The sequence below is a fragment of the Drosophila obscura genome, unplaced genomic scaffold (assembly GCF_018151105.1).
Source record: "Drosophila obscura isolate BZ-5 IFL unplaced genomic scaffold, ASM1815110v1 contig_208, whole genome shotgun sequence".
Classification (NCBI taxonomy): Eukaryota; Metazoa; Arthropoda; class Insecta; order Diptera; family Drosophilidae; genus Drosophila; species Drosophila obscura.
Genome location: NW_024542799.1, coordinates 1,410,710 through 1,432,100, shown reverse-complemented (window position 1 = coordinate 1,432,100; position 21,391 = coordinate 1,410,710). Strand labels below are relative to the sequence as shown.

Below are 21,391 nucleotides of genomic sequence, written 5' to 3'. Positions count from 1 at the left end.
TCATAAAAGCTTGAAAGATCTCAATCTCTGAGAAAGGGTGTTGCAGCAACGACTCCTTGGACCCTCACATATCCTCGTATTATTGTTGTTTGTGGGCATTGGTGTTCTGTAATTAAACTGCATATTATCAGCCACGACAGACCCACAAGCAACTCCAACCCACCACTCGGTGCGGCAGCCCCAACCACCCACATGCACCACATAATTATGCAGACATTTCAAAGTCTGGGAGGCTGAGACTGAGGTTTTGGACGGGCCCGCCCAGCTGTCACTTTGGTTTCAGCTTTTGTGTAAAATTTAATTTGGCTACATTTAATTATTGTTTATGTAGGGCCTGTCCACGCTGACATCGCCTGCCATCGAGTATTGCAATATTATCAACAATGATAATTTGGCAAATGCAAGTCGATTGGCTAATAGAGGGAGATGCTGGGAGTGCCTCTATTGCTTCCTCTCTCCCCCTAACCGAAACGTACCCAAGAGGCAAACCACAAAGATGCCGAGCACTAGCCCGTGCACACACTAATCGCATGTTGTGTCAACATTAATCGCATCAAATTTAATTTCACAATTAAATGCGAAGACGCGACGCGTTTAGCATAAATTAAATGTGATGTAAATGGACGGACGGGACGCCGCGGGCGGTGTCTTTCCTGCTCTGAGGTTCCTTCTCTGTGGGTGTGTCGGCGTCTAACCCCATCCCATCCTCAGAAATGTAAGCCTTGGACGATTTTCAGACTAAAGGATACCTGTTATACAAAACAAAAATTATTTAACCATAAGACATTCTATTCTATTTCTATTGTGATGATTAGGAATCACTTTGTCTTACATACTTCATAAACACAGGTCATGCCCTTGATTCTTATGGATACCGTGTAAAAAAAAACGCCCACAGCCAATGTTCAGGAAGCTTCCGTTTCCGTTTTGCGCTCAGGCAGGATGTGGGTGTTCGTTCAATCGCTTCGTATTTCGCGCCAATTTATTGCTTCAATTTAATTTAATTGACAAACCAATTTAACCATTTCTTAATCTGGGAATTAAATGTCTTTAATTACTAAACGTTGATGCAATTAGATTTCATTACAATTCAGCATTTGCTTAAGAAAAACCATAGATTCATGTACATGCAAACTTCAGGATACGTTCTAAATCATAGAAGTTTCATTAGAACTGAATTTCTCCTCCTTTCATAATTAGATATAATATTTTGAGAAGCAAAATGTAGATTTTCTTTTCCCTTTTTTTATCCACATACATAATATCCATTGACATTTGACGGAACTCGACTTCTCCTTCTCACTCAGTCAATGGCTCTTCGTTTAAATGTTGTGCGACTTTTTGGACTTTTTATTGGCAGTGTTGATTCAAATTGTCTACAGTAAGCAAAAGATATAGCTATTAATATTTCTTAATTAATAGTGATACTCCTGCAAATGTAATACATTTTATGTGAGATAGTTACATAGCTTCTACACAGCTTGCCCATTTAAAACTTTGTGTGGCTCATTCCTTTGGCGAACACACAACAATAATATCCGGAAACCGCTTTCTATACCATTGTATTCTGAAGGAATTTGAAGCCGTTAATACAGACCAGAGTGTTGAAGTGATAGCTTGACAAAATGGAAACCATTTTCATTGCAGAAGAATGACAGCAGAGACTCCGAATTGTGGAATTTAATTAGGTGGACTCCGGACACGTGGAGATGTTGATCACTTTGTGTGGGAGTTCGCCGGGTAGACGTCTCAAATTGCAAAGAGCTGTACCAAAAGGCACCAATAGACATATACCAAAAATAATTCCAAATAAATAAATGAAACATTTGTAATGGAAATACAAACTTAAGTTCTTCAAATGTAACCAGTTTTCCCATTTATGACAAGTCACATCATAGGTAATTTTTTCTGGGTTTTGTTGATCGAATTGACAACTGGGTTTTGTCTACAAAAGTAACGAAAGTTGAACAGCAATAGAAAAGAATAAACCTTAGATCAATTGAATAGAATCAGAACAGAATGACAATTCATTGCTATCCGCATGATGCTGAAAGATTTAGTTGCGTTTCTACTTTAAAGACATTTTTCAACCATTGCATTGAATTTCTGGGTTCCTATTTATTAAAGTTTAGAACATCACTTTAAACGAAATGATGACCGAAATAATTTCAGGTTTGAAAACTAGTTTCACGTGTGGGAAAATCCACAAAGAGTAACGTAACTGACAACATATCTGGCCTTAATTAAGTTTTAATTGCGACTTTCTGATGGCATCTTGTGCACCTATGTTTAATTCTTATGCCTCTTACGAAATCTGTACCATCTGGACCGCTGGTTACTGGCGGTGTTGATAAAGTATAAATAATACATTTAAATTACCTTCTCAAGACCCCCCGAACCATGCTTCGTTGCACAGACAAACAGCAATGAAGTCGGAGTCTTTTTTTTTGTTCTCCCTCTGCGTTTCTTTGGGCGTTCATTTGCGCTGCTTAACCTTCGAGGCGCAAAATGTTTTTTGTACAAAACCGAGTACTTATTTCTCTCTCCATACTCTACCCCAATGAGAGTATTTACTTGTACACTAAATGGCAAAAATAAATGATTTTGTATGGGTTAAAAAGGTTTTGTAGCTTTGTTCATTAGGGTCTTTAATTTGCTTTCTAGTTTCTCCACGTGCGGTCGAGGAGACGACCTGCTTTTGTAGGGTATTCCCAGCTGCTGTTAAGCTTCCTCTCGCTGTTGTTTTATTTTGGGGCCAGGGCGTAGCTGCAATTGAAGGACAGCCACGGTGGCAATTTGAAGGCAAGCAAAGCAAACGAATGCCGCACGCCGTGAGTCGAGCGAGGTGAGTCGTGTATGTAGTACTTATTGCAGCTGCTCCGAATGGAGTTTCCAGTGGCACAGACAGACCAACCAACACCCAAAACTTGGCCATTAGGCTGGGCCTGCCTGGCTTGGTCAGCCTCCAGATTGCCGTTCGCCTGCACTGCACACTTGACTGCAATTTGGCCAGAAAAGGCAGAGAAAAAGTTGTCGCTGACGTTAATTTGAGCATGCATTTTTTTGGGTGTCTGCCGGCCACTGCTAAGTCACGTTCCGATTGCGCGTTTAACCCGTCCGATTACTTAACTTGGTTTCGCTTCTTTTTTTTCTTGGTCGTGGCTCCTTTTTTTTAGTTATTGCAACATATGGTTGTTCACGGGGCACCTCACAGACTTGGAAACCAGAGTCCGACTGGTTGCAGTTGAGATGCTCTACGCATCTCAGATGCTTGTCAGATCGCAAAGATCATAAATCTTTATCGATGACCTTTCTGCCTGCTACGATAAGCGAGCAACGGGCAGCTGTTGGGACATACCTGTAATAAAATTGTGAAGAATCACCCAAACATTTGCCATTTCTGTCAGTGGTCTACGTGACCAGCACGCGACTGATTTTTATGATTTATTAGAATAGAATTTTGGTAATTACGGGTTATTCTCTGGGCAGGTAAATGTAGTAGCAGTAGCTGCTCCTTGATCCACCCAAACATTTGCATCTCTGTGCTGGCTCCAAACAATGGAAGAGTTGTGACTGTACAAACAAATTAACTTGAGGGAGGATAAACCTGAATAATATTTGAGTTGAATATTTTTGTTAGCCACACACACACACAGTTGTTCAAGAACATACTTTAAGGGTCTTAAACGCGGGGAATATAATTGAGTAAAGTCAAAAGAAATGCCCCCATATGTTGTTCCCTATGGTTGTGGATCATTGGCCTGTTCGGGTGGTCGAACTTGCAAGTCGTCCAGTCCAACTAGTATACGTTCACTCGCATCAAACAGTGAGTGCGATAAGTGAGCGTACGCAGCAACAGCAACAGGTAACCACTGTTGTTCTCTCTGAGATAGATTCGTCTCTCGCACAGGTAGCTCCGTTCTCTCCGTCTCGCGCAAACCAGCTGTTGGACGGGCGCTTACACAGGTACAACGACTCTGTCTCTCGAACAGCTGATCGGTTGGTAAACCACAGCCGTATTTCTTCTGTGCAGCTCGGCTTAGTTCAGTGGCAAGCCGCCTGAGAGTCGAGTCGGACGTGTCCATACAAACCGGAGATATATCACTACGTTCACCGATCGCGTGCCCCTCTCTCTCTCTGTACGTGTATATAAATAGATATACATATATATTATATATAATAGTGTGCGGCGAGTATTTCGGGTTTACAGTTACTAACAGGCCATATGCTATATGCGCTTGAATGCCAAATTTAATTGCCGCTCTTTGCATGTTCAGCTTCAACATAATCTAAAAACATTGGAAAATACGGCTTTCGTTTTTCCATCGACTTTCATTTCATTTCGTTCGGGTTTCGCGTTTCGATTGCTTGCCATTGAAAAAAGTGTCAAAATAAAAAGGTGCTAACAGATCCAAAGTAAATAAGTCAGTCAGTCGAGCTGAAATATATATTTTGTTAAATTGTGAAACGCGTGTGTGAATTCGTTGTCAATTTTTGGATTATGGCCCTCATGGACACCGCCTGGCGCTGCCGCCTGATGATCTTTGGTATCGTTTCCCTGCTGCTGGTGGGCGACCTCTTTGGCTACGGCGGTGGCATGAAGTCTGACCACAGCGATCCCCATTCTGTGGGCGTACGCAGCGGCGCTGGTGCGGCCAGAGCTGGTGGTGGTGGTGCCCCAACAGGTCCAGCGGCTGCGGCAGCCAGCAAGTTTCAGCAGTCGAAAAGTGCCGAAATCGATATAACCGAAGGTAAGTGGCAAATCAAATTTTATTTGGCAATTCCCCTACTATTTTGGCACACACAGGCAAAGGTATTTCTAATTTTGTTGAGGTTGTTGTAACAGGAATACAGAAGTAGTTCTAAAGCTCACAAATTATCTATTATCCATCGTGGTTCAAGCATGATTTATAAAAAATATAACGCGCAGTGTCATAATACATATTTGGATATGTATAGCTAAACAATTAATACAGTTCTTAGGGAATACAGTTTTGAACATTTCTTTCAATGTGAATTAATATTAAATACAATGTGACCAAAGGAAAATTAATTTACTTGAACCAATAAATTGATAATTTTTGGAACATGGAAATGAAACAGAAACAATTAAGTTCCATGAAATAAAATACTTAAGTCAATAGTTAAAAAAAAAGATAAGATTCAGACCATATGATCGTATATAAAATGATAACTGAGTGTATATCGGCTTCGGTGCATCGATATTTCCTTACGTGTCATGTTTTTTTTTTTTTTTAATTTTTTGATTGACAAACCGTTTTACTCACATGGCTGTTGCATTGCAAAATTCAGTTATATTGTATACATTTTTTTGTTATACAATTCGCTTTCGTATTTGGTCGTATCAAGGTTAATTTTGTTTTATAAATTGAGTCTTACTCTTATGGGCCTGTAGGCACGTGTAAGCCACAGCTCGTTCTTATACTTAATTAAAATTTTTAAAAAAATATAATTTGGTTGGAAGGAACCGGAACACCGGAACCACAGTCGAGGGAGATCAATGTACGTGAGAGATTATTGCGCAAGTGTAGTTGCCCTCAGTCATTAAAATATACGTTGAGAATTCCACAAGTACATTAGGGGCATGCCTTTTGTTTACATTGGGGTCATGACTTTGTTTTCTTTTAGTAATTTGAAATTTAAATACTTCAAGATAAAAATATCTTACTTCGATCCCTTCGTAGTACTTTCCTTTATCGTTTTAAGCTAAAAATACCAAAGTGACTGCCTCAGTGTGTTCTGAAACATTTCCTTAGCTGTTCTAATGATCCATGTGGGCAATGTTTCGAGAATTAAGTACCCAAAAACATTAGCACAAGTTCAAATGTTGTTTGGCATATTAAACAGTTTGTTCAAAAAGTTTCCATTAGCTATTACGGGGTCATTAAGTTTTTTTATTTTATGACTAAGCCATGTTATGTGTCTGCTGCCTATGACTTCATTACTTGGGATAGTGTTCTGTATGGGAATATACTGGTACAATGTACACACCGAAATCATCCCGTACATATATACATTTTTATAGCCGGCATAATCCGATGCCTTGCTATCTGAGAATCGTGGAAAGTAATATTCTAAAGCCCTGTTTCCATCTCGCTAACTTTCATTTGCCCCGTGCTTTTCAGTTCCTCGCAAATCTGATGTACTGCCTATGCAAATCTGAAGCAAATTATTATTCAACACAATCGAAGTTCATGTCCATCGCTATGGTTTGAATGGCTTTCGTTGATGAAGGCTCGAAGACACTTCTGTGCCACCACTTTCTCGATGATTTGCATTTGCATATATAAAACCAAACCGAATGACATAAGAGTATCGACGAAAACACATGTTAAGGTATTACGTAACGAATGTCACGAGTATAGGGCAAACCGGAAAAGATACTTTTACGAATGTAGTGTAGAGACAATAAAACACAAATCGAATCGATGGAAAGTCGAGAGTTCAGTGCTTAAAGTCGCGCGCTCTTTATGCAAGCAAGAATATAAATTAGTTGATAATCTTTTCGGGTTGAATGCATTTGCAGGTCTGAAAAGGTCGCAAGTCAGTTGCTTAGATCTGTAGGAGGTAATCCGTCTTAATCTAGAACTATTGGGCAGTTTTTGCTTTCAGTCTGGGTTTTTTTTTTGGTTGCAACTGATTTCGAAGTCATCCTTTGGGCGCTGTGAGGTCTAGCTAGGGTATTCTGCCTTCACTGAAGAGAGCGACTAAGGCGTAGAAGCGTGGATTTATGTCCTAGCCTAACCCAACGCCTAAAACCCCTGAGAAGTCATCCCAAGAGGGGTACCCTGATTTCTAAATGGGTTGGGTTATCCAAAGCGGTAGCTAGCAGAGTAGAAAGAACGCCTAAACCCCCGACAGTTTCTCTGAGGTTTCTTTTGTAGAAACAGAAGCTGTAATACATGAGTAGATCTTTGACTGTGTCCCAGTCAAGGGTACGCTCAACCCCTCGACCATTCGTCAGTTCCTTGGTTAGATGAACCATCTGCTAGTTAATGAAGGTTGGTTTGGTATTTCTTTTGTGCTCGTCTGTCTGTTGAGGTGAAAGTGGAAAAACCCCAGGCAAATAAACTTGACGCAATAAAACCCGTCGCAAACAACAAGTTTTCGCTTTGCATGAGATGCCAAAGTACTGATAGATGGAGCGAGAAGAAGGGTAGCGGGAGGTAGGGTCTCTTAAATTGCATCTCAACTTTCATGGAGAGTAACGCAGTTCATTAGGAAAGACGGGGGAGCAACTTTTTTTTTTTTTTTTCCATTTTGTCTCTTTTTATTTCAGTTTCGTACGCTGCTGCGTCTAGACGGATAGATCTGGTATTCATATACACCCGGTCTAGATGTATTCCAAAGTTCATTTAATTTTTCTAACTGACCAACGCAACCAGGAAGTGAAGAAAACTTGACTTGATTTGTGACATTTAATTTATCGAACAGAACTAAGGCAAGCACTACTCCGTCCGCTTGGGCTTGGGGTTTGGGAAATATTCAGACGGACCAGAACCGGTTCCCCGATCCACACGTAATCGGTCTCTCGGATGGAAACGAGTTCAACGGAAATCGAGAGTGAGTGTTTAGGTTCCCTCATGGTAATTATGTTTCGGATATTGGTGTTAATCGGTGGTAAATGCCCGTCCGTTCACTCTGCATCGAATAGAGCACGTTCCCCACTCCCCACACTATGGGCGTATTCGATTTTTGGCCAACAAAGTACCGAGCAACAACATTTCGCTGATGAATGCACTACGTGATTTAAATGTACTTCAATTTGTATGTATTTCCATTCAATTACGTGCACTTGGAACCAACAAGAAAGAGTCATCGAAACAGATTGTTGGAAAAGAGCTCTGGGATGGAGTCAATCCACTTCAGACAAATCTGTTGTTAAATGAGACCTCCACAACTGAAGAAGAAATCTTTTCATAGCTGACACCTTTCAGGCTTTTGCCCTTAGGGAGTACCCTTTAGTCTTAACCATTTCGGTTAGGTATATTCTGTTTTAGATCCTCTTAAAAATAATAAAAATAATTATAGTTTAACTTGAACAGAAATTTAATTAAAGGAATTCCATTCGCTCAATTATAAAACAATTTATTATCTCCGAAAACCTGAAAAGATAAAGATAATACTTGTTTAGCTAAGTGACAGGTTTGTCCAATTAGAAACTCTAAAGCTCTGGGCTGAATATTCTCCAGAATGCAAGAATGTTTATCATTTTGTTTGAGTTCCTATTGTTAGAATTTTCACCCGACGTTTGTTTCACATAACATTTAATAGGCATAGGAACTATTGGTAAGAACCATTTTTGTAACCAACCAACGGCAAATCCAGTCGAGTCATGTCCTCGACTGCACTTCTCAATAAGTAAACTGGATAATTAGGAGCCGAAGAGCCCCATAAATTCAAAACGTGTTATCACCAAGCGGAGAGGTTAAGACTTGGATTTTCACACAAAGATATGTGGGGTTTTTGCATTGTTGGTTCCGCATTCAAAGTTCAAAATCCCAAAGAGTTTCCGACCAAAAACGGGCCGTACCGCCTTGCCGGCTAAAACATAATGGGAATGAATATGAATATTCCATTGAACGGACGGACGGACGGATACCTCACCACACCACACCACAGACCATAATTAATAATAAAGCCAGTGTTTGGATGACTGAACAAATATTCAAAAGTAAAGTTCAACGCTTTGGCTTGGCCTTGTCCGGGGCGGAGCGGAGGAGTCGTTAAGAAAACGTTGAAAAATTTGCAACAGCTGATTAGGCGAAAAGGCAGGCAAATATTTGGTGACCACTCGACCAAAAATAAACAGGAATACGAATACTAGTGATGCCAACACTCTCAATTTCTATATATATTTGTATTTTTACGAGTATTTGCCCAATTGTTGCCGACTTTTTAAACTTGTTTAAGCGATTGACAGCAAAGTTCTAGCCATATATTAGTCAGTGTTGGAATGCCAAAGTATTGTTTTGTCTGTAGATTATAATCATTATTAAGTTGTCCGGATTCACCTTACCCCTCCTATTTAATCTTTCTGTTTTGCGCAGTTCCCGAAATCTTAATTAGAAAGCAGAATTAGCCATGCAAATGCCAAAATCAGGGGGTAATTGATAGATGGATTGGAACAACTAACTTTTGTTGTACTTTATTTTAGAGCACGACTTCAATGAGTTTTCAGCGGCGGCTGCCCTCAAGCCAGGCATGGCCGTGGTGACTGGGGCAAGCCTGAAGACCAAATCCCAGCTGACGGACACCATCAAGGAGTCGTGTCTGCCCAAAATGCTTTGCGAGCTGGCCTCCAAGCCAGAGTACCAGCTCAGCGAGAAGGAGAGAGAGCTGCTCAGGCTGATCCGGTAAGTTTTTGGAAGAGAGCTTCAGATGTTTAGAGTTCTATGACATATATTTAGCAGAGTAAATTCATGGCATATAAATGTCAGCGGAGACTAACAACATACAAATTTATAGCTACAAAAAAAAAAAAACCAGTTGTCAGTGACTTGCAGAAACATTTGAATAGTTTTGAATCCAACTAGTTAAAGATAAATATGCTGCAGAACAAGAATTCCTGATAAAAGTATACTGTCGTGGGGAATATAGAGAATATTGATTCCCAAACGTAAAATGGGGGAAAATTGTATTTTAAATGGGTAAATCTGAACCCTTCTTAGTGGAGTGTTTCCCATCTGACTCACATTTGCTAACAGAACTAGATGAGTGTTTGCCAGGAAAATTGCAGCTAATGAAACCGGTTGGGTTCCTAAGTGATCTACTAACTATTTACATACCCAACAGCTGCGAAACTGTTTGGAAAACAGGTTCCCAAAGGGTTTGACTGATTGAAAGCCATTAGGTTTTCATTTAACAAAATCACTGATTAAAGTGCAGCACTAGCACTAAGTTTACTAAAGATAAACATACAAACGACAGAGAGAGAGAGATCAAAAGTCATAACCTACCTCACAGACAGACAAATAGACAAACAGACAGGCAGGCAGCACAGAAACCCAGTCAACTTCAGATGTAACCTCGCACTTGAGACAAAGGTGAGCCGAGGCCGATGTAAAAGCTTAGCAACATATACACTAAAACAACAGCATCAGAAAACAAGGTGAATGGCATAGAGACATGCCAGATATAGACTGACTACTGAAAGCGAAACTAGAAACGAGACTCCAGCGGCAAAGCCAGGCAGAGCGTGAAACGATACCTTATTATAATATCTAACATTTGTTCAGTTGTTCAGTTGAAACTTCCGTCTAAAATTTGTTGTGTTTATTCACAGATCACCGACAATGCCCTGGATGATGAATATGCCGCCGAGCAAATGGTATTTTGCAGCCCACATGGGTGAACTGATGCGCCATACTGGGGACAATCTGAGCGGACCCATGGGCTGTGCCAATCTGTGGCCCAATTGCCCGATCAGCTCCAAGAAGCTCATGAAGCTGAGCTACAAAGTCAGGGTCTAGGCCTTAGGGCCAGCCGATGTGATCTGATCTACAATCATTTGTCATCTGTCTATATCCTAAGTATTAGAGATAGTGACCTCAGCTTTTGTACCATATGTTTTCACTGTCGCCGCTTACCTTGTACAATTCCCTTAGACCCTTAGACCTTAAGTTAAGTAAACACTCCAAGGCATGACTGATGTGACAATAGAACTGTGGAGCAACCCTGTAGCTGCTGTTAGCTGCGAGTCCTAGGTGTAGTCAGTAGTTAAGTGTGACTCTAGTCACAGTCTAGGCGTAAGTTCGACGCTCCTCTAATTGTTAATAAATTACACTTATTGTTCATTGCCTCCACTTACTTTCTGGGTGTGTATGCTTGTGCTGGGTTTTGTGCTAATGATCTTGGGGGGTGGGGTTCGGTCATCGGTCCTCATATGTGTCCTGTCACCCTTCGGTGATTTGTGTGAAACGCTTTGCTAATCGCTACCTCAAGTGCATCTCTCTGAATGCCTAGGAAGCGATCAAATCAACCTGCTGCTGGCACTGAAATTATATTATTTATAGAAATTTGTATGTAATGGAAGGTCGTCTCCGCCATCAAATCATTTGCTTGAGCGCGCATTGAGATGAATCATTCGATTTTGCCGCGTGTCGGGGCGAAATTTGATCGTGCTTCTATAATTTTTGTTCGGTTTTAAATTGATAGCTAACATGCAATAGTCGAAATGCACACATAGGAAGGGGAAGTCGAATAAATGTACAAAACAATTTTAAGAGAACGTAACACAATCTTTGGAAGAGTTAAAAGCAGTATCGATTAATGGAGAAGCTAAATTATATGAGAAAACTATGCAGAACATCAAAGAAGCTAAAATGAATCTCCAGTTCTGATTATAGTAAAGAAAACTCTTTATTATGTTCTTCATAGAAATATATTGGGGTGAATCTAACCATATCTGTGAAATTATTTTGTGGGGGCTATCCCGCAACGGATTTTGGGATATCTGTTCGCATACTAATATACCTAAGTAAAGACTGAGCGCTTTCTCCTGTAAACCTTCAATGACTTTCTTGACCACTTTCTGTAAAACCCTCCACGACTTATCCACTCTTTAGTTTAACCCTCATTTGCCTACGACGATTCCATCCACATACTTTCAGGCGTATCACGAAAATACTGGCCACGCCACACACCTTGAATGCGATAAACAAAAACACGCAAATTTTTTTTACTGATTAAATCGAGAATTGAACACTTTATATGCAAATTCAATGGATCCAATGACATTGCGTAAACGAAATTAGAATTTCGCTTTTGTTTACAAACGCCTCAACGATCCAACGATCGTTTGGGTATGCCGGGCACATCTGGAAGAAGAAAAAAAATGCATGCCATGGGAATGTGAGCGAAATGGTCGAAATATGACAAAACATATTGATGGTGGAATTAAAAATCACTGTGGAATTATTATTGTTAGACTTTCTGACTGGCTAATTCAGAAATCAGTCAAAGTGTTTGTGTGGGAGGGAGGGGCATATTAATTGAGGGGAAAATAAAAGATAATTGAATTTTAATTGAAATTCCATGAGTGCCCTGCCGGCCAAAAACACGTCCAATTTGGCAACAGACCTGCACAAAAATTGAACAATAAATGCAAACAAATTGTATGTAATATGAAATCGGGAATTGGGTCAGATTTGCTTTGCACTGTACATATGTACTCATTCCATTCGTAGTTGTAGTTGTTACGCTGCTTGCGTGCCTTTACTGTGCGCAACTTTCATTGTTTGGCCTGGCCCAAATCCATCCCATGTTTGGCTCAAACTCGGACTCGCACTGGGGCCGGCTGGTAGCTGTTTTTTGGCCCGACTCTTGACAAGTTGTTTGGCTTATGCAATGGCCGAAGAGGGGACGGATCCAGTGCCAGTCTCTGTTGCAGTTGCATTGTCCCAGACTTCTGTCTCCTGTGTCGGTGTTTCTTTTCACTAATAACTTCCGCATATTTTGGCGAGGCAAAAATGAAAAAACCCTCACCAAAACCGGGTATCCCCCCACAGCAGCTGGCAAAGCCCCATTTCCCAGTGTGCATCAATTAAATCCAATCATAACAGAGGCGAAACGGCAACGGTAAAGCGAAAAATAGTCTGCATAAAATGTAAGGCACAATTTTGATTCACTGAAAGAGCAATTTTGCTATAGCGGTAGTTGGAGTGGAGTGCCTCTTTGGTGGAGTCTCTCCTCCATTCGATTGCATAACTCTGATGGCGGTGCCTACGTGAGTCGAGTCGTCAGACAAGTCTCTCTCTCTTTCTGTCTGTCTGTCGGCCTATGGCTTGGCCAACTGACTGAATGAACCACTCTCTGATGCAGTTATATATAGAGTAAATTATTCTTTCAATTGAATTCTCTGTATGGTATGGGTTTACTTTACTTTTCCCAATTGATTTCCTTACTTTTCATTAGCCACATCCAACGGCACATGCTTCGGGGCGTTTGTACAGCCTGCTCCACCCTGATAATTGACTTGGCACATCCCGAATTACAGATAAATTAGCTCTAAATGGTGCTAAACAGCTGGGCAAACAAATTCAAGTCGTACGTAGGATTGGCCAACTGTATATCTGGTCATATGTGTCTAATAAATATGTGAATATTGTTACCTTTTAATGTTTATTACTTTGATATTTTTAGTATGTTGTTTTGTATGCAAAATGTTTAATGTTGGAATGTTGGAATTGCAATTCGTATTGGTACATTCTGTATATACCCAAATATGGATGTTCATATGTATGTAATTAGTTATTTGATGTTGCAACGTCCTCCTCTGCTTTGTTTGTGAAAAGAAAAATGTTTTAGGTGCAATCGCACACCTCATTGCGGGATTTATTCACTTTCTTTTGCGCCCGTTTAGCGATTTGTTCCTCAGTCAAATGGCGACAACAGATGAATATAGTGTCATTGCTTAAATTCTTAAATGATATTTGATTGTCGAGAATCTTTCCCCTCATTGCTGGACAATCATTTGAAACTGTGACCATGCGGCTTGTCTGTCCACATTTAATTTTCAATTTATTCGCTTTATGAGTCCTTGAAAAAGCTTTCAGAACGACGGATGGCTTTTTGGAATGCGAGTTGGCATGCCAGGAAATAGCAAAATAATCAAACTACTCATTTTGAGTTTTTTTTTATTTATCAATTGAACTATGAAAAAATTAACAGCGTGCTGTCGACGACGGTTCTTTACAAAAAGAAAGAACGATATAATCGTTGAGAGGTCTGTAAACCGTTTTATCGAGTGGCCTAGTCGCAAGATTGGATTTAAAACTATGAAAATGCTATATTATATTTTTACTTTTGTTTATGCACATTTTGTGATGAGGTTTTGATTGGTGGGTTTTTAAGTTTCGATTTATTAAACTTCATCTGATTCACCCTCATCTGCAAAGGAAAAAGTTTAGGTCTTAAAAGTCTCACTGCATAATTATATTACTCACCTGGTGGCTCGGCAGCTCCTTTTTCATACCTCGAAAAATAACATTCGAGAAATATTGGGTGCGGGCTCAAATTTTCAAACCATGGTTGCTTGAATATAATGTTCCGCAGGACTTCTGGTGAATCGTTTGTAATAGTGAACAAACGGAAAGACGAGTCGTTTTTAGATTTTATTTTCACCACTGCCGATTTCCCCTCACTCGTAAAGGCTCGAGAAATACGAAACGGATACTTGGAACTGTGAAAGAAAAGTTGCACAGGACTTATGTATAAAGACCAAATCATCTTGGGAAATCTTTTTAAAAAAGTGGAATATATGTTCGATAAGAATTATCGATCGATAAGCTTTCGCAGCAACAAGTTTCAATTTGAAACTATGGTAAGGGAATACTTTGTAAAAATCGAAACAATATATGGGATCTGCTTAAATACATATTTTTCAATGAAAGAAATCTAGTTTTATGCAATAAGTAAATAAACATCACAATGGTACAAGCAGAAAAGTTTATTAACAACAATAATTATTTCTGTGCACTCATTTTTTTTTTTAAATAGATAACGTTTGCGAATATTTTCTATCGAGCCACACGTTTGTCGATATCATGCTAACCGTCCCTTACTTTGAATATATGTATGCCTATATAAACATACCGATATAAAAAATTATAAAAAAGTGTGATGATAGAATGAGCAGGGGATTTTTACGGGTGACAAATAGAGGGTATTCGAGTAATTGCTGGACATAAAAACCATAAGCCACACTGGGAGAGAAATTTATTTATTTACATAGATCAGCCATGCTGGGAAATATTTTTTCTTCATTCTGATTATAAAAATGTTTATTTTCTAGCGGTAATAATATTCATTCTGATCAAGAATATATATGTATGTATATAAGGTACTATATACATATGTAGGGTCAGAGATTCATACTCCTCCTACTAACTCAACTATGCAAATTCCTTTTCGTTTGGTTCCACTTGGGAACTCCATCTGTTGCCAGTCGGGCGGCGCAAACTTTTGACCCTAAACCAATACAATACAATAAAAAACAAATTGCTTCAATATTAGCCCCCGTAAACTGCTTTTCTATATAGGAAACTTCGCACCTCGTCCCACAAAGACGGAAATGGAGTGACCGACGCAGCAATAAATGAAGTAATTGATATGCAAGGCAACAAACAGTAAAAGTAGCGAAAAAATCAAACAGAAATTCCGAAAGGAAACCGAAATGAGCCAAGTCCCAATGCTAAGACGTTTAATGAGAGTCTTAAGGTGGGAAATTTCATAACTTTAAATAATTATACAGACCCTGAGAGCGGCCAGAGAGTGTGAGAGAGCGCTCTGTGGTACAGTGAGCACTGCCTGGCAGTGGAAGCTTGTTTGGCTAGTTAGGAGTGCGCCCTCTGCTCTGTGCCGTGCCGCACCGCACTTTCACTTGTATTTGGCTTCCGCACCAAACTTGGTCAAAATGCAAAATAAACTTGGCCTGCAAAAAAGAAGGAAAGAACGCTGTGGTCTTTATACCGACTATGGGATACCCAGTGCTCATTTTATTAGAAACTATATCATTTATCTGTCAAATAATGCAAGCAAAGTAGATCTTCTTTGGTTCCTCCATTTCTGCTCTCTCTCCCCATTGCATGTCCATTTACACGAATAAAATATACCCCTTGCTCGACGAGTACCGTGGGTACACACGCTTTACACAACAGGTGGACTTACAGCTGGGGTTTGGCCAACCTCTCTCTCTCTTGTGTCTCTCTGTCTCCTCTCTATATTTTGTTTGAGTTAAAGTTTTGTCTTTTATGCTGCGCTTTGGCGGGCCCAAGCGGACCCCAGTCGCTTCAGTCAGTCAAAGACTTTAAGCGCACCAAGTTGCCTGCCGCTTGGCCGAATCGAATCGTTTGCTCGTAGATCTCGTATTGGAGACTATTACACAACTGTTTAACTAGTCAGTCAGAGCAGCCAGAGACACTTGGACGACCATGAATCTCCGTTATATTTGCACTCTTTCGCTGGTGCCCACGCTGTGCGTGCTCCTTGTGCTGCTGCTTGAGTTCGTCGAGGAGGGTCTGGCCCAGAATGGGGACCCGCTCTTCGATCTGCCCGTCCAACTAGTCGGCTTCCCGGTCATAGTGCTCTCGGTACGCCTCTCGCAGTTCGCCAGGAAGCTGGCCTACTCCCTGAGTCCAAGTAAGTCGTCGGTCTGGTCGGGCTCACCCTTCTACTCTGTGCGTGAAAGTCCTGGCCCTCTTGGAATTCAATATTTTTATTACATTTCGGCTTTGGTTACAAGTGAAAGTTACTGTGGTTATGTTGTGCATAAATTAACTGTTTTGCATTGTTGAATTTAACTTAAAAATTGAACACGTCGAAAGTTGGAAAATGATTTGAGTTACTGTTGCATTGGAAGGTGCATTCAGTCCATTTTCTGATTATATGATTTTTTTATATGAATTATACGTAATTAATTATTCAGTGCAAATTTATTTTTTCCGTGTGCAAATACTTTTCCAAACAAATTCCCCATCCGTGCCGTACTGAAATAAATTCAAAAACAAAAATAGGATGCCCTTCTTCATTCAAGACAAAAACTTACCATATGAAGTTAAATTCAGAGCACAAACTTGTCTCGGGGAAAACCACGGATGTACCTACATATTGCAATATTTGGTTTACAAACCCCCGACAATAACATCATTCCAATGAGGGGCATTCGCCCGTTAAAGAAACTCGATCCGAATCGTGCACGTCCACTTAGGCGACAAATGAAAAATCGGGTCAAGGCTGTCTGCCGGCTATCAAAAACCCCAACTACTGCGTAAAGCTGTGGATGGAAGAGACCAGACCACAACAGAGGCGGAACCGTTAGCTTGAGTCACTTAACAAAGCTTTCGGCGACAAAGAGCGCGAGCGAGATAAAGATTACGATGGTGATGAGCTTTGAAGATGAGTAAGCAAGTGAAATACTGTAAAATTCCGCACTGCTTTGAACTTCTTCGCTGAACTTTAAAGCCACGCGTTGAGGTAGAGGGAGAGTGAGAGAGGAAAAGGGAGAGGGTGCTTGAGCACCCAGCAAAGACAAAACGAAACTTACTCCCGCATTCGCTACACCCCTTGTGATGGCTGCATTTGTCATTCTCTGAGTTTGTTCATTCTCGTTGCGACAGGCACCTACAGGTCGCGCAGCAGACGCGACACCGCCCACCCGCTGGCCCTGGATGCTGAGTTGGCCCAGAAGCAGATCTTGAGCGCATTCGGGCCACGGGCCTGCATCCTGGAGGAGCCGTGCCGTGTGCATGCGTCACGTGCCTCGGGCGACGGCAGAGCCAAGCCGCATGCCGCCTGGTCGGAGGTCTTGAGGTAGGTCGGTGCGGGTCCCCATGGATGTGGTATACCCTGCAGGGGTTTTATAGGTTTATGGTGGCAAGGAACTAACAAACTGAACTATGTAAATATATATTTTAATATTATCTATCCATCGAATGGACAAACTTCTTCAAACTATTTGTACATAAAAGGTTGGGTTTCGTCTATAGTTTTGCATAAAGCAGAAAGATTTCTTGAATATAGTTTGGATCTCTCTCATTCACAATCTCATTTTAGGGTGTTTCCAGTGCGGCTTCCTCCATTACCCACGAGTGTCTTGGCTCATTTGCCGCTCAAGTGCAGCGCTGACTTTATGGCTACTCCCCAAACTGGCAGTAACAACTTGAACTTTTGTTGGTTCTGGGTCCCGCAGCATCTCTTCTCCCAACAACCACATCTCCGACTGAGAGTATCTCCGATTGCATTGCTTATTGCTACGCTTGCGATTTGGCGCTGCTGTTGTTGTCATTTGGCAAATGAATGGCTTGTTTTTAGCCAGGGTAAAAATGTTTTCCAATCAATTTTTATTTCTCCTTGTTGTCGCTGACGCTGCCTCCTCTCCAGATCCTTCTTCTTTACCGATTGCCCATTGTCATTGGCATTGCTAACTCATCTGTGCATAATTTAATGCATTTCCTTGCTACTATTCTCCCTGCTTTCTGTTTGAAGTTAAATGTGCATGTCATTGCTTTAACTTTGGCATTGGCGTTGAGTTTAGTTTTGGATTTCAATTTGTAAGTTTACATAAATTTGTTCTTAACTTTTCCCAGTTCCTGATGAGTTAGTTGCCCTCTGGGTCCATCCGTCCCCTCCATTGTCATGGTAATGTTACGAGGAAGGAAATTATTCTGCCAAACCATCAAAAGCAGCGCCCCCTAAAGCTAAGGGGCTGCTGTGATTCATAATTAATGCGCTTGTCTCTTGCTACTTCTTCTTTTTCTGGTGAATATCTACTTCCATTACTCTTTCGGGGGGTATATTGTCATTTGGTACATGCACTTAATATGGGGATTAATTTTAGACAGGGTAACACTCTGTTTCTATGCTCCATCTTGTTACTGTTGCAAATATAAACCATTCTGATGTACACAAGGAAGCGAAAGGGTACAAACACTTTCGGTGCATCGAAGTTCCATGGCTTTCATGCAGTTTTTATTCGAGTTTATGCAATAAAAGGGCGGATTCTTGGCATGTCTGACTGGTCAGTGATAGTAAAACATTTTTACTGTTGATTCCATTTGGAAATATTTCGAAACAGCAGAGGAGGAGGAAACAGAGCAGAGTAGAGCAAACAAAGGCGAGATTAAAGAAAAGCTTCTTAGGGCAGGCCCTGGTCAGGACCTGGTCAGACGTGTCGTATAAGTAATATTTTCCTGTTCGGGTTACTTGTTACTGCTGAAAGGGGATTTTCCATTTTAATATTTTGTCATATCGCAAAAAGGTTTCCACATGCATCTGACATTTTCACACTTAATGTTTAGCCCTCTCCCCCCCCCCTCAAACAAATGGCCAAAAGTTGTTTGGCCAACGTGTCAAGAGCAAATATTCAAAATTATTTTTGAAATGTTCGTCTGTCTGTGGCTGCCAAGACACCTACCTCCTTCACCTTTAGCCACACCACAGCTCAGATGCGAGTCTGTGTGGGGTCTGAGTCTGAGTCTGGGTTTGAGTCTGGGTCTGAGTCTCTCTCTCTGATGGTTTTGTTTAGTTTTCGTTGCGCTGCAAATGTAATTGGCATTAGGAGAAGTTTTCTACCTTTGCCACGTTTGGGCCACGACAACGACAACAACGTGTTTTGTAATAATAAAATATGATTAAAGTTTTTGATTAAATTTATGCAAGTGCACAGTGGGGAGTGCCAACCGTACAGTTCGGTTCAGTTTGGTTCTGGTTTGGTCTGGGCTTCGGTCAGTTCTGTCCTGTTTCCAGTTTGCCCTTGTTGTTCCTTGTTTCTACCGTTTCGTTTCCCACGCCGCAGGGCGAATGCAGATGTGTTTGTTACTGAGTTGATTAAATTATGCCATTGCAGACGTGTGAAATTTGAAGAGTCCATCTGTCCGTATATAGGTGTGACCAAAGCGTCAAAGTGTGGACAGCAACCAAAAATGAAATAAAGAGAGAGAGAGCAGCGCATATCACAAAGTAATCAGCAGGGTCCACTCCCCAGGGAGGATAACTTTCAGGAAATAAATATGGGAATTTATATATGTACAATGTACATGCATTTTTTTATTAAATATATTTTATGTTCACAGAGTTGGGCTTTGGGATAAAATTTAATATAAATATTAAACGAAAATATTATTTCATTGCAATCCTTTAACGATAAATAGGAATGTTTGCTTGTCAATTAATAATCGATAATAATATTAATTAGCGATAAATGAATGCTTACTAATCAGCTACTGCTTAAGAATTGCTTCTACTACAACCTACAACATTGGCCACTAACGAATCTCAGAATTCCTGCTATCCCAACCATACCACAACCTTCATGGGTTTGGGTGAAGTCTACAGAAAGGCATTGCCATTACCCCCCCGCATAAGTAGCATGCAACCATTACACAAATAAGCCAAGTAAAACCCACACCATTCACAGCATTCCTCCGGCATTGTGTCTGCTCCTGCAAATTGCTTTTGCTTTTCAGTTGGGGGGAAGATGGAAGATGGATGGGTATGGCTACTCTGTTGTTTTGTATACCTCCATATTACCCGCTTACTTATGAGTAATTATTTTTGTAATCCGCTTTTTGTTTCTCGACTGCAACTGTGTGTACCAACCCAACCACTGAACCAACAGCAACTACAAAGTGCAATCGAGCAACGACGGCGGAATGAAACAATGGTATCTACTGTCGCTGTTCATCGGGGATGCGGTACGGGATGTGCCGCTGTGCAAGCACCTGGCCAAGCGGATGCCCTGTCCGGGCGTTGGACCCCTGCCGCCACCACAGCCGCGATGAAGAGCCCATCCAACCATCCATCCGGCTCCGCATGAAGCTCTGGGGCGGAGCTGACTCCTCTGGGGACTCGAGGAGGCTGGAGACTGGAGGCTGGAGGCTGAGTGTGCGCCCGTAGTCAGTCACTCTGGACATCTTTGTTATACTCCATCCACATATGTATCTATGCTCTATGCTCTTTGTCCTTACTTCATTTCATCATTCCGTTGTACCTTAGTCGCTTTTAAGGGTTTTAATTTAAATGAACGTCCGCCAACAGGCGGCATGTGTAGGCGCTTAGATTTACGAGTAAGCAAATAAATCAACAAAAACCAGTAAAAATCATCGCCAAATTGTGGCTACACATGCTCGGACATGTCTGGGGACTCCGCATCGGACAATGCACACTACTTTCCACATGCCAACAGCAAAAAAAAAATTGATACTCCAAAGAGCATGCAACAAAAAATTCGGTTGCATGCAGTGCCGTCTGCAAATTGTTGACGCAAAGCATTAAGCTCCAGCGAGCTGATACCCCGCACTGATTGTGCTCGAGGGTATGTGACTGAAGAGTTTGATACAAGTCTACAAGTGGTTGTGCCTTTCTACAGGGCTGATAAGCTCTAGGGTTTCCAGTCAGAGTGCTCTACGAAGATTACGATTATTCTGTGTCAAATAATAATTATGATATGGAAACCCCTTTAAAAATAATCTCTTAGCATAAATTTCAAATTATTCCCAAATCAAACGTCAGTCTTTAGTCGTTTCAATTTGTGGTTTTCCTCTAAATTCTATTTTTTCTTGTTTTTACCTCCCACAACTCCACTGTTGAATGGCCAACAACAGAGCTGCAACATGCCAAAATACACAAAACCTACACTCAGGTCTCAGTTTCAGACTCCGAAACCCCGCTACAGCATGCCCCTCCCAGGCACCCACTACACCACCACTGTTTCCCCATTTATTAACCCAGCTGCATATGGTTTTGCATACAAACTGTCGTCGCTGTCGTTGCTGTCGTCTGTGTCGCTGCCAGTGTCCCGAGTGCTGTAAATAAAATGAAACGACAGCAGCAACAGCAGCAAATGTTGCTTTGAGCTTTCGGTTGGCAATGA

At 41.1% G+C, this 21,391-nt stretch overlaps 4 protein-coding genes across 5 annotated transcripts in view; 3 read left to right on the top strand and 1 right to left on the bottom strand.

Annotated features, from left to right (window-relative positions):
• The window catches only part of LOC111064884, a 69,409-nt gene that overhangs the window by 22,813 nt on the left and 25,205 nt on the right, over positions 1-21,391 (top strand). The gene's annotated exons all lie outside the window — the stretch shown is intronic.
• On the top strand, positions 4,246-10,643 carry LOC111064885. Its single transcript, XM_022352723.2, has 3 exons — positions 4,246-4,751; positions 9,179-9,377; positions 10,307-10,643. Exons 1-3 carry the CDS (start codon positions 4,502-4,504, stop codon positions 10,491-10,493), a joined length of 636 nt encoding a protein of 211 aa, XP_022208415.1. The 5' UTR covers positions 4,246-4,501; the 3' UTR covers positions 10,494-10,643.
• Positions 13,786-14,299, bottom strand: LOC111064888. Its single transcript, XM_022352725.2, has 2 exons — positions 13,968-14,299; positions 13,786-13,911 (listed from the first exon to the last, which is right to left on the bottom strand). Exons 1-2 carry the CDS (start codon positions 14,248-14,250, stop codon positions 13,886-13,888), a joined length of 309 nt encoding a protein of 102 aa, XP_022208417.2. The 5' UTR covers positions 14,251-14,299; the 3' UTR covers positions 13,786-13,885.
• On the top strand, positions 15,830-20,606 carry LOC111064886. The gene is made up of 3 exons (XM_022352724.2): positions 15,830-16,161; positions 17,139-17,331; positions 20,138-20,606. The coding sequence occupies exons 1-3, from the start codon at positions 15,954-15,956 to the stop codon at positions 20,298-20,300; spliced, it is 564 nt and encodes a 187-aa protein (XP_022208416.2). The 5' UTR covers positions 15,830-15,953; the 3' UTR covers positions 20,301-20,606.

Bases quoted from the DNA above. Each gene is read 5' to 3' on its own strand.
- LOC111064885 (XM_022352723.2), top strand. From the start codon at position 4,502: ATGGCCCTCATGGACACCGCCTGGCGCTGCCGCCTGATGATCTTTGGT. The intron at 4,752-9,178 runs GTAAGTGGCAAA...ACTTTATTTTAG, and splicing joins CGAAATCGATATAACCGAAG to AGCACGACTTCAATGAGTTT. The intron at 9,378-10,306 runs GTAAGTTTTTGG...GTTTATTCACAG, and splicing joins GAGCTGCTCAGGCTGATCCG to ATCACCGACAATGCCCTGGA.
- LOC111064888 (XM_022352725.2), bottom strand. From the start codon at position 14,250: ATGATTTGGTCTTTATACATAAGTCCTGTGCAACTTTTCTTTCACAGT. The intron at 13,912-13,967 runs GTGAGTAATATA...TTTCCTTTGCAG, and splicing joins AGGAGCTGCCGAGCCACCAG to ATGAGGGTGAATCAGATGAA.
- LOC111064886 (XM_022352724.2), top strand. From the start codon at position 15,954: ATGAATCTCCGTTATATTTGCACTCTTTCGCTGGTGCCCACGCTGTGC. The intron at 16,162-17,138 runs GTAAGTCGTCGG...TCGTTGCGACAG, and splicing joins GGCCTACTCCCTGAGTCCAA to GCACCTACAGGTCGCGCAGC. The intron at 17,332-20,137 runs GTAGGTCGGTGC...CTGAACCAACAG, and splicing joins GCCTGGTCGGAGGTCTTGAG to CAACTACAAAGTGCAATCGA.